This window comes from Cebidichthys violaceus, unplaced genomic scaffold, assembly GCF_023349555.1.
Source record: "Cebidichthys violaceus isolate CVI_PGR_0920_01 unplaced genomic scaffold, fCebVio1.0.p SCAF_19, whole genome shotgun sequence".
Taxonomy (NCBI): Eukaryota; Metazoa; Chordata; class Actinopteri; order Perciformes; family Stichaeidae; genus Cebidichthys; species Cebidichthys violaceus.
Window position 1 is genome coordinate 3,984,247 of NW_027176361.1, and position 12,773 is coordinate 3,997,019.

Sequence of the window (12,773 nt, forward strand, 5' to 3'; positions counted from 1 at the left end):
GGGAGTGACAGAACACTCACGGTATTCTTACGGATGAGGAGGTCTGGTTTTTATTATGGCAACAGATGAAGAAAAGTGAGAAAGCTGTGATTACATTTTAAGATTCCTGTTTAAATCAACAATCATATATCTCTGGAGCTCATGAGCTGAAGGTTTGCTGAGGGCCAAATTTGGTGTCAGGGCCCCTCTGTTTATATTCCCTGTTACATAATGTTATCTGGCCTTTTCAAAGAATTATAAACTCTCTACAGTAAAAAAATAAATAGAGAACTTCACACACAATAATGTGGTGCATCTTACTTTGTTCATGAGGTGCAACATTTGTAATATTATGTTGAATGATCAGATTTTTGACCAACAAATGTGTTAAGCATCATCTATAGACGGTAAAACAATTCACTGTACAGGTGTTGGACCTTAGAGGAACCCAAGTCAGAGTCCAACATGCCACCGGCTATGACTCAACATTTCTCCTGGGCAGCAGAGAGGGGCTCGTCTTTGACGCCCTAGCTGCCTTCGCCTGTCTTTCTAACAGCAATAAATCCTTTTCTATTTCAGATCACATGCCAAAGGGGTCACACACCACAGCACCCGTTCCACAAACCCTCCCCCCTCTGTTGCACACAACAAAGCTCAATCCTCCTGAAACAGGCGACAGGTGGACCCTAAATTTGGACTGTGCCACCCGAGTTAACTGTGTAGTTGTGGTGAGGGGACGTTTGATGATGGAGTGACGGTGTGTCCTAGGCGGGGATTAAGGGTTGTGTTGTGGGCGGGTTGCACTGAGCGGGAAGAGTGCAGATCTGGACTCAGACCTCAGTGGAAAAATATCTGCTCTAGATCTTTCAATCAAAGGGTCCACCCCTTGCAGACACACCTCCGCATCATGCCACTCTCTCCTCTGAGCTTGCCGCCTTCGCCTTTTCCTGCCCTCATACGAACATTGAGAAAGAGAACCTGACACCCCTCATCCAAAGCCAGTGGCCCCAAGTCCAGTCATGTGTCTGTGTGTGACTCTGACTAAATGTAGAGTAACTTTACACCATCAGAAGAGCGGTGTAGAGCCTCACCAACATACTTTAAGAGTTCATTTGCGCCATCAGGGGCCGATAGACGATAGCTTTCCAAAAAGTATGAATTCATACAGAGAGAGCCAAGAACAACGATGGAACTAAAAGTACTGACTGAGAAGATAGTATAAATAAGTGTGAAACCTTACACCATGCAGTACTTTTTTTAATCCAAAAGTGCATGTTTAGCACTATTTTGCAATGCAAAATGTCCCCTGTGTTGTCCCCAAAATGGAAATTGGCAATCAGTGTGTGTTTTACTGTTATCTAAAACAAAAAGTCACAGACGCAAACACATCATGTGCCTGCCCTCTGTTACTCACAAAAGTGTTGTAGAGACATAGCCCATGTAAATACTGCTCCCTCTTGTCTGGACCTGTGTGTGTGTGTGTGTGTGTGTGTGTGTGTGTGTGTGTGTGTGTGGGGTTGGTGGGATCAGCTGGTTCAAAATCATGTTACAGTCGCGTGATGGATGGCAGGTGTCGTCGCACGATATGGTCAGCGCCCCGTGAGTGGTGGCCAATAACGCTCACACCAAATTGCATCTCTGTCATTTGTTGGGAGAAAAACTATGAATTATTATGTTTAAAAGTGATGTTTTATCGCATAGATACCACGTACTGCAGTGAAAAGGCAACTGTACAAAATTACACTCATCTACAGACTACCAACCACGATTTCACAAAGTTCAAAAAGAGCAGTAGACGTGCATTCAGTTCACTAAAGTTAACATTTAATTAAAATGACCAAATTGTAATCAGTGACAAATATGAGCAATGAAATAAAACAATTATCCATATCCAAACAATTATCTGTACAATAAATATGAATACCGCTCACATGTATGTCAGGGCTTGTTCCTAGTCTATTCTCCATGTAGCTGCATACAGCAACACACCTTATGACCATTACCAAATTATAGTTAGATGTGAAAAGTTCATTCTTATGTATGGCGCTCTCTGCTGTATGTCTGCAGTCATTCTGGACCGTATCCCTTGAAACCACTGGAGACGATTCAAAACACACACACTGATGTGGGCTCTCGTCCTGCCTCATGACGTGCACACCTCGAGAAAATAACGAATTGCGCATAACAATCTGCTGCAACAATGTGCAAAATCTCTTTTTGCACATTGACCCTGTCCTGTTAGACCTCACTATTGGATCCAGTTCATAGTGGACTTGCTGGCACCATCAGCACATTCACTCAAAGGTCAAACAGCCACCTGGCCGCAGAGTGGCACCAGTGACGGCTGACTACCAAGAAAGATAGATGAGAATCAACTTTCAGCGCGTACTTTTTGGACGTGACTCTTGCCAGTTCAGGACGAGACGTAGGCAGGTCGGCTTGACCGCAGCTGCAAACCCCCGAGTGAGATCCTGCTCTGAGTTTCTCTGCAGATCTGGACCCCAGTGGTGGAGAAGTTTATCTAATCAGCACTGGGGCATTTGAAGGGTGATGAAAGGCGACGTCATCCAGCCTGTAAATGTAGATTATAAAATCATTAAACAGCGTTAAAGTGTGAAATTAACAGATTCAACCTCTAGTTGATTTCACACGCTGGAGAACCACCACTGACAGTCCTCGGGTAAGATGGTGACCCTGTCCACTCCAGGGATGTTGCTTCAAAGTAGACCTCTGACCTCCCTGGAGAGAGAAAGAAGTGTGTGGGTTCACCCCTCACAGATAGGTTTACAGTAACAGGTGTTACAACTGGCTACTTTGCATTTTTAGTAGTTATTATCCTTTGGAGTTTGTCATAGAACCAAAGGATTATAATAATAACAAGGAACTAATTATAGTTTTTTTATTATTTTAATTTACACTAAGGTTTCTGAGAGCAAAATATACATTATGCACAGCATCCACATATGTGTTTTGATTTTAAGTGTAGAATTTATGTGAATGTAAGCTTTGGCCACAGAAATTACAATTTATGACTTGGAATATGTAATAGCTAAGTCAGCAACCAATGGTGTAAATGAAGCAACAGTTTTGGTTATTAGAAAACTGCTTAAATTGTGCACTAACTGAATATATTTACAGTAAATTGCGGTGTTAGAGTGAAATCCATTTTTATTTCCATACGTCAGGATGTCGTCTGGTTGCTTTCAGGCTCAGGAGAAGCTTGTCGTTTTTTTCATGCATAAAGTGTGTTTATTTTGGAGAAAAAAGGTAAATAAACTTAAGTAAATTTAAAGTCCATCTGCATCTAGTTTAGTCCTAACACAACCCGTGACCGAGACTTAAACACTCCTAATAGTCATTCACATATGCAGCCAAGGCCATTGCAACAATCCATTTGTTTTGAACGTTCTTTATTAAATTGCAATATTTCCGAGAGTCTTGAATGCAGCAGAAGCGTTACGCGATGTTACATGTACGCACGTCAGAGGCCACAACGCTCTGTGATTGGCCAGTGAACGGGATTAAAAGACCGCCCCTCTTCCTTCCTCTTTGTGGGATTCCCCGACAACAACGTGCTCCGCTAAAACTCAAAATATTTTGAACTTTTTCGGCTGTTTCAGATCGCCTCCTCTACTCCCACCTGTGACTCACCTTTCTCGGACAGCGGTAGCGGGACACACAAGGTAGCCGTGTCGTCACACATATCTAACTGTTTACACCAAGCCCCCGAAAGACCCTCATGTGTCCGATTAAGAAAGTTTTACGACACTTTTAGCTAACGTTAGTCGGTCGCATTCCAAAACGTAGTGCTAACGTAAATTAGCTTGTTAAGCTAACGCTGAGCGCGCCAGTCAACAAAACTATGCGCTTTCATTGCAAACCGAACCATGTCATACAGTCGACATTTGTTTTGCTTGCCGGCACTTTTTGGCGTTTAGTGAAGTTGTATTCGTCGAGTTGCCGTGAAAGAGCCCACCCAGGGGCCTCTGTTTGTGTGGGCCTCCTGCGTTAGCTAATGTTAGCTAACGTTAGCCACTGCAATGGTTTCTCGTGATGTTTGTTTTGGGAGGCGCTGATCGCAAAGTCCGTTTCAATTTCAAACGGGCTAACGTTAAGTGAAGTATCTATTTTTTTTTTTTTTAGGAGTATATATTTTTAATTCAATTTTAGTTACACAGGCTGTCACCAACGTCAGTGAGCTGAAGGCCTAACTTGTTTTCAACTTAGTTAACTTGTGTTTCCTGTGTGGCAGAAACCAGCTTTTAATATTTTATCATTCATTCATATTTAAGACTTTACGTCAACTTTCAGATGAACTGACGTTAAATGATAAGCGACTAGCGTTAAATGTTAAGGCCATTTATCAAATATAAGGTTCCTGGCCTCATCTTCTCAAATGTAGGGAGTTTCTCTCTTTTATTATTTCATTGTAAATCAAATGTTTTTTGTATTTTATTTTAAAAACAATCTAATTGGAGACATCACGTTGGGTTGTTGTAAAGTGTTGCTGTAAATCACTATTTTCTGTCATTTTATTCACCTAACAATCGATTATTCATACAATTAAATGAATAATAAAAGTCAGTGTAGGTCATACACTACTCGTTAACAGGAACTTAGTTAAATTGAGAGTTTGATCAAGATGTTTTTACATTGCCTCATTGGTCTAACTCTTACTTCCTGTTGATACCAACAGCACTCCGGCAATTTGGCTCTTCCTAATTTTTTCTCAACCGGAAAAGGAGGGGAAATAATGATGGAAGAGCAAAGTTTAGACTGTTTGTCTATGAGCCAGGCCCTGCCGCTCAGCCAGGACTCCTTCAAAGAGCTGTGGGAAAGTGTGTAAGTTGTGTTTTGATAGTAGATATCATTTGATCTCTTTTATGCAATTTTTTTTTTTAATGTCAGTTTACCACAGAAAACAAGTTAACCTGTTTGTTTTTGCAGAGTGACTCCCTCAATCGCCACCATTCCAACGGTGGTCGACGTGCCTCAGGAGCCATGGAGGACAGAGGGGAACATCTTACTGCTGGTAAGCATATAAAACTTTCTGTTTGTCAATATTCGTATGATAATAACTTAATTCTGAACATATTTATTCATGCAGACAGAATCCCTGGCTGAGGGGTTTGATGAGAATTTGTTTGAGCTTCCTATGGAGATGTCCACTACAGACAGTGTTACTCCCCCTTCCTCCACTGTCCCGGTTACAACCGACCACCCGGGGGAATATGGCTTCCAGCTTCGCTTCCAGAAGTCTGGCACTGCCAAGTCCGTCACCTCCACTGTAAGTAATCCCGGGCTTAAAACCTAGATCATCATGTTGATTTCATGCATTTTAAACTGACTGGTATGTGTATTGAATATGTACCAGGTAACTTGTCTTATATCTGTTCTGATCAATGTGTGACAATTGACTATCAACTTCAACAACAGACATCTGTACTTGGTGCAAATGTGTGATTTAACAGAATTAAACAGAATGTAAACGTTGGACCACAAATATCAAAGTTAAACAGGACTCGCAGCAGATTATCCTGCAACCAAACACGGCAAGGAGCAGAAGTTTGAGCCCCTTGTAGGAGACAAAGGGGATTTCTGTAGCTCCTCAGTTTCGCCATTCACTCCTCAACTGAGTTCTTTCATCCATAGTAAAAAATAATTGCGTAAACTCAGGTCCTGTGTTGTTTTAATTCACTTTATTAAATTCAACTTTATTCAAGGATTTTCTTCAAATTGAAAGGTTTTACTACAGTTAACTCACTCGTCCGTCTCTTACGGTTTTATCCGCCACAAAGTTATTTAAACTTGTGTGTAAAACACAGAAAAACGTTTAGAATAGACTGTTAATGTCTTACCTTGGAATCGCGTGTAAAATCCTATCTTTTGTAGATGACACGGTGGCATTCGTGTGGAATCTCATTCATTGTGACGATTGTAAGGTCTAGAGTCAGTCACTGCGTTTGAAGAGCCAATGGCATTCATGTTTGCACGGCGACTCACCCAGCATTGCGCTGCAATTGGCCGGTTTAGTTGAGGTTAGGGTGTTCTGCCCTGAGACTCACGCCCCTTGCAACTGGTGCTCTGCTCTGTGTGAGAGTGTCTGGTTGTAAAGCCCAGCTCTGACATGACGGGACATGTTCCTCCGCCGTCTTCCTCCAGCACCAAATGGGTTAAAATGGATAAAAGCGAGGTAAAAAAAATAGTCTTTTCATTTGACATATCTCACCTTATTTGGAGAACCTCACAGGTAGTTTTTATTCTTTTAGAGAAGAAATAGTTTATGAATACTTTTAGAATAGTGTTTAGTCTTTGTGAAAGTTTTTTCTGAGACAGATCTCAGACCATTGCTTGACGTTTGAGTCCTCGCTTATATACTCTCATATCTCATGTTATCACTAACAGAACTGTTAGTGATAACGTGTGTGTGTGTGTGTGTGTGTGTGTGTGTGTGTGTCTATATATAGTGATGATGTATGGCGTTCTCCCTGTGCTTTCTCTCAGTATTCAGAGAGTCTCAACAAATTGTATTGCCAGTTGGCAAAGACCAGCCCGGTTGAAGTGCTCGTGAGCAAGGAGCTTCCTTTGGGCGCCGTTTTCAGGGCCACGGCGGTTTATAAGAAGACCGAACATGTGGCCGAAGTGGTCCGCAGATGTCCCCATCACCAGAATGAGGACGGTAAGGGAAATGTGCCAGTGAAAAACCGCAGTGGAAGAACGTTTGTCTTTACTAGAATTATTTCTATTTTGATTGTGAGCCTGATTTATATCTGGTGATTAAATAGTTGTATCTGTTCTCCTTTCAGCTGCAGAGCATCGCAGCCATCTGATCAGAGTGGAGGGCAGCCAGAGAGCTCAGTATTTTGAAGATCTGCACACAAAGAGGCAGAGTGTGACTGTCCCGTACGAGCCCCCACAGGTGCGACTGCCCCACTCGATTTCTCCGAGGGGGAACTTGTCTTCTATAGCAGTTATTTTTTTTCGAATATTTTCTACGTGAGTATATGAACCAACAGCAGCGTGTCACATTTTAGCCTGAAAATTCAATGTTCGTAAAGTACAGACATTATGAAACCATCCATGAATGTGTTTCCCAAAATAAAGGCTGCTTTCAGGACTCCCAGAGGAGTCGATTAGGACTTAAATAAGTAAAGTTGCCCTTTATCCCCGACCGTACACAATTCTACCAGCAGGCAATACGATTGTTCTTCTCTTCCTGTTCCAGTTGGGCTCAGAGATAACGACCATCCTGCTGAGCTTCATGTGCAACAGTTCCTGCATGGGGGGCATGAACCGCAGACCCATCCTCACCATCCTGACCCTCGAGACTCCAGAGTAAGTGCTGCTCCTCTCTTAACAGGTGTGAGGGGTTTTGCTGGGAATCTGGAATGTATCGTTTGGGTATAAAGAAGCCGTTTTGTATCTGGCCGGCTTGGTAACATTTTCACCAGTCTCGTGTGTTTTTGCTGAGCGTGTCCCTTCTTTTATTTGTGCTGCCCCAGAAAGCATGCGTTTACGCTCACCTCCTACGTCTTCTTCACAGGGGACTTGTTTTGGGCCGGAGGTGCTTCGAGGTGCGTGTCTGTGCTTGTCCAGGCAGGGACCGCAAATCTGAGGAGGAAAATAAAAACAAGAGCGGCACCAAGGAAACTAAAAAACGCAGTACGTTTTTGTCGCATTTCTTGAGGTTTCAGTTTTCCGTCTCGGCTTGCCGTTTCCTTGCTAACCTCACTTTGTGTTTCTTTAGAGAGCGGCCCCCCGGCTCCGGCTCCTGGCACCACTTCCAAAAAGTCCAAGTCGGCCTCCAGTGCAGAGGAGGACGATAAGGATGTGTATGTTCTGCGTGTAAGTAAAGATGCGTGCCGTTACACCGCTGGGCGTCTTTTACAAAATGCTTCATTCTGTTTGATAATTCCCTTTGATCTCTCCTGCAGGTTCGGGGTCGTGAGCGTTATGACATGTTTAAGAAAATCAACGATGGTCTGGAGTTGCTGGACAAAGAAAGGTAAGAAATGCATCATTACTTTCTGTCGATTAAAGCTTGTAACTTTATTATAGCAATATAATATAATGTGTCTCAATTTAGTCCACACATTAAGGCTGCTACTCTTGTTATTGGCTATTTCAGAAATTTAAACCATGTGTGTCTCTAACTGGATTTTAGCCTCAACTCTTGTGCTGTTTTTTTTAGAGATTACCTGCCACTAGAGGTCACTGTGCATAATATTTAAATCAAACCCACCGACCACAGGTCAACTGAGCTCATTGTGTCCTTAAAACCATTTCAGTTGCCACAGCCTCCTTAATTCCTGACACCAGCTGGATTTGTCCTTTCTGTCCACAGCAAAACCAAGAGCAAGGTGTCTGTGAAGCACGAGCAGGCTTTGCCTTCCAGCGGAAAGCGACTCCTGCAGAGAGGAGAGAGGAGCGACAGCGACTAAGAAGCTCCTCGTCTTTGGTCATGAAAACAAAACGTCCTCGCTTCCTCCTTTCACGCCATCAGGTTTATTTCAAGCTTTTACTTTAAAATCACCTCTTGTCTACGTACTCCAGAAGACTTGATTCAATAACTGTGCTGCCTGATTGTTTACTGTACCGAGTTCTGGACAGTGTCTCGCTGTTTTTTGACGTTTGCCGATAATGCATTATTTTTGTTTTTCAAGAGATTGTCTCTTGGTTTGTCCTCAACTTTTGTTTTTATATTTGTCCAAATAGTTCTTATTATTTTAAGAGTCAACTTGGTAAAATGAACAGATATGTGGTTGCAAAGGGTCATAATAATAATAATAATAATAGTAACACGAGTCACTGCCATTCGTTTAAAGTCACACTACCTCCATTAATGTTGCGGTGTTACTGTACCAGTAGCTCATGTGATTTACGTCCTGCCACACTCTCCTTTAGGTTGTTAACCGGACCAAATGTTTCAGTTCAGCTCCGAGTAGATATCCAACGATCAAAGTCAGAAACGGGAACAAATTGTGTGATTTTTGTAAAAATGAACAGCCGGTTTGGTAGATTGTGGGGCTGGCTGGATCACCCCGAAAGTGTCTCCCCAGCTTGTAGTATTTGTAACTTTTTTTTTTTTTTTTTTTTTTTCATTCGGTGGAGAACAGAAGCGATTCTGACATAGAAATACAGGAAAATGTGGACAATAAATTTGCAACATGAAATAACGAGAGAATTGCCGTGGAAGGATTTATACGGTGCAAACCACTCTGTTTGGATACCAAAAACTATTATCCGTTTAAACTAACATGTGATTGGTATTTACATTTTTTCATTTCCGCTGACCATGCAATGTTTGACTTATTCAGCACCGATCACTGTCAGTCAATTGAACCACTTTTTCTTTTACACTGCCAAAAAGAAGTATGTTTTAAGGGTTTTTTCTCAGCTGTGTTTCCGTTTCTTCATAGATTACTCTGGGAACTTTAGTTTTGTAGAAGAGGTTTATCTTTCTATATTGTTATATTGTTATTGTTTTTCCACTGCTTTTTTTGTACTAATTTGCATTTTGTTACTCAAAGCTTTTCAGCAAAAAATAAATTCATAAAGTCAAACTCGTCTTGTATTCTGTTACACGACATACACACATGTTTTCTGTCTCTTTACTCCCACAGTTTATTGCACTATTCATTACATCACACCTCTTTATTCATATTAGTACTTTGCATGGTGGGAAGATGCAAACCCAGGAGCATATTTGTTGCCTTATGTTGAAGGGAGTCTTGTGTTGCTAGTCAAATGCGCTGGGTTTTTTTGTTTTTTTTTACCTGTTGATCTTCCGTGTTGCTGGAACAGTCGTGTGTTTGTGTTGCGTGAACGTCTCTCATTCTCGGATCACTTCTGCTCAGAGAAGCAGGTCACATCTGAAGCGTCAATAGCCTGGGTGAGTAGTGAGACGTGTTCATTATTAGTTCAACTTTATGTAGTTTAAATGAATTTGATTTGGTTCTTACTTATTATATTTCACAGCAGCAGTTCTGTAAAATTTCATGAAGCTTCCCTGAATCTACGATCCACAGGAATCCAACATGGGAAAGTTATATCTCAAGGAAATTTTTTTTTTATTTATTTCTTGTGAGTATTGTTTCCTCTTAATGGTATTTATCTGTAAAATACGTCCATTTTTAAAGATGGAAGAAAAACAGTTAAAGCTGCAGTTAATGATTATCATTAGCGATTAATCCAAATCTTGATTCAAATTTTAAAGGTACACCGATTTTAAAAAATATTTAAACCAAATTTAGCTTTGCTTTAAAAGTTAGAACGTAACAATTACTTCAAAAAAATAAAATATTATTTAGAACTTGCAGCTTTATCTAAAATATGTCTACAAAACTAAAGAGCCAAACATGCTCTTGTCCTGCCTCCCAGATGTAACAGTTGTTTATTTTTATATCATATTTAAACTGAATATCTTTGAATTTCTAAAGGTTGGTTACAAAAAATAAGAATTTAAAGGGCTCTGATAAATCGTAGATCAGTGCCTCACAAACAGCAAGTCTCCTGTCGGTGTGTTTCTCTTCAGCTCTGGTGTTGATGTGCAGCGCTGCAGAGCGAGAGTACTTCCACCATGACTGGAGGAACCTCACATGGGAGGAGGCCAGGAAACACTGCCAGGTACAACGTGAAGCTCGGCTCTATGTCCGACGAGGCTGGACTGTTTGAAAATACTGACGAGCTTGTGATTTCTAGTTAGTACGGCACATGTGAAGCAGCATTTAATTGTACAGTTGTCAAATTAAAACCTAGTAATTAACATATTCACTTCCATGTCACATTGCAGAGTTTGGATAAGACAGCCAGTGGGATCAATGCTTTGAATTTCACGTGTCACACAGTCGTGTTTGCTGCCAGTTTATACTCACGAGAAACAGTTGAAAGCACTTTTAAATATATTACCATAGCTGTACAAATGTTGAAATCATAACCGTTGATTTGTTCATTTTAAGTTGTCACCAGAATGGTAGACTCTCATCAACACTGACGGACAGATTGTCCATTTAGTTCAGGCCTGTACGAAACAAAATGAAAAGCTCGGTCTGCACCAGATCCACTGTAAAAGATGACTGACTCTTCACGTCCTGTCAGGTCTGTTTCAAAGAGCTGATCACGGTGACGCCTGAAAACATCAAAATCGTCTCCCAGAATCTCACCTCTGGCAGCTGGGTCGGCCTCCGCAAGAACTTCTCCTCCACCGATAATTCCAGTATGTCCTGGTCCCGCTGGGCCGACGGGGAACCCCTCATCTTCCAGAACTGGTACCCCGGTTGGCCTGTGTTCAAATCCTCCTCCGAAAAAACATTCTGCTCCTGTAACTGTCCAGAAACGACGGCCACGACGACGACGAGCTTCACCAGTTTCACAGAATTTACAAGCCCAGATGAGACAAGCTTCACTACCGACGTCACAGACCAAACTGTGACGGACTATACTGGACTCCGGGAATCCATCCAATACTCTCAACCCACCACCGCTGCGCCCACGATGCCAGCATTGGCAGAGTGTGTGCGATCACCCATGCTGTCGCCGGATGACCCCGAGACTACGACAAACTACATCGAGGACTCCTGTGTGGCCATGCTCAGCTTTGGGGCCTGGGTTGAAAAGAGCTGCGCTGAGCTTCTGCCTTTCATATGTTATGACGGTAGGACTCATTGAAAGCCCCTTTTGTTGTTGCCCCTGGTATTTTAGATCACTTTTCATTATAGAACAGCCATAGACGACTTTCCTTATAAGTTAAGAAAACACACAAGTGATCTTAATTAATGTTATATGTTTTCTGTCATCTAGAGAGTGTTTAGGCATGCCGCTCAGACTGAAATTCACCTCAACGTCTAACATTGCTTCGCTGAAGTAGCTTTTCTAAAAGTACTCAGTTTTTATAAGCCACATAAGTGTTGCTTTTTCATCCGGGATGATTAACACATGCAGGGATTTATAGTCTAATTGTACTTATTCAGAATATACACCTTATGTTTGCACTCACACACTCCTCCTCTGTGTATTCGTACCTTTGTGCATGTCTCTGCTTCTTTGCCAATTACCAATCTTCCCCGTATTTCAAACCGCAGATCGTTTCTTTGGCCGAGCCACCGTGACCAACACCACTTCTGAGAGTGCTATTCTCACATGGCTACCCGGGCCTGGGGACATCGACCATTACCGCGTTGAAGTAACAGTCGACGAAGAGCCAAAACCATTCCGGACCAACAATTATACCTATGATCTTGTCAACCTGTCAGCCGGCACCCACTACTCCGTAAAGGTGTTCCCTGTTAAGTGTAGGAGAGACCTCGACCCGCAGGAGACCGCCTTCTACACCAGTGAGTTTCCCTCCTTTTTTGTAAAATCTGTTTGTTTTTTTCCCTGCTGTAAAAGGACTCTGATCACCAATCCTTTTTTTCAGCACCAAACAAAGTGGAAAACCTCAGCATCACCGACGTGACAGAAGCCTCGGTCTACCTGAGCTGGAACAAACCGGCTGGAAACGTGGATTTCTATCTCATTGAGGTCCAGGGTGGCGAGCAGATTCAAAGTATAACAGAGGGAAAAGAAGTCGGCAGTTTGACGCCTGGAAACCTGTACACATTCACCGTCCTCTCAGGAGTCAGGGACAATTCTACTTGGAGTGAAGGGACCATCATCACAGGATACACCAGTGAGTTTAACTTAACACTAATGAAATGATGATAATGCCCGACAGGACTGATGCAGCTGTGTTACACTTTATGCACTTTGTACATTTGATTGAATTTGGTAGAGAATTACTAGAAGTACACTGTATG

The 12,773-nt window shown here is 42.1% G+C and overlaps 2 protein-coding genes across 2 annotated transcripts in view; both read left to right on the plus strand.

The window, feature by feature from the left end:
* The first annotated feature begins 3,516 nt into the window (after positions 1–3,516).
* Positions 3,517–9,542, plus strand: tp53 (tumor protein p53). The gene is made up of 11 exons (XM_068713295.1): positions 3,517–3,662; positions 4,676–4,821; positions 4,927–5,011; positions 5,087–5,266; positions 6,484–6,658; positions 6,786–6,898; positions 7,205–7,314; positions 7,523–7,641; positions 7,727–7,824; positions 7,914–7,984; positions 8,324–9,542. Exons 2-11 carry the CDS (start codon positions 4,733–4,735, stop codon positions 8,418–8,420), a joined length of 1,137 nt encoding a protein of 378 aa, XP_068569396.1. The 5' UTR covers positions 3,517–3,662; positions 4,676–4,732; the 3' UTR covers positions 8,421–9,542.
* Positions 9,543–9,834: 292 nt separating this feature from the next.
* LOC137874828 (receptor-type tyrosine-protein phosphatase eta-like) overlaps positions 9,835–12,773 on the plus strand; it is a 5,837-nt gene continuing 2,898 nt past the window's right edge. The window contains exons 1-6 of the mRNA XM_068713797.1: positions 9,835–9,871; positions 9,958–10,062; positions 10,514–10,605; positions 11,077–11,632; positions 12,060–12,311; positions 12,395–12,646. Of these exons, the coding sequence (XP_068569898.1) occupies positions 10,017–10,062; positions 10,514–10,605; positions 11,077–11,632; positions 12,060–12,311; positions 12,395–12,646 (1,198 nt within the window). The 5' untranslated portion in view covers positions 9,835–9,871; positions 9,958–10,016. The remainder of the gene's footprint in view (positions 9,872–9,957; positions 10,063–10,513; positions 10,606–11,076; positions 11,633–12,059; positions 12,312–12,394; positions 12,647–12,773) is intronic.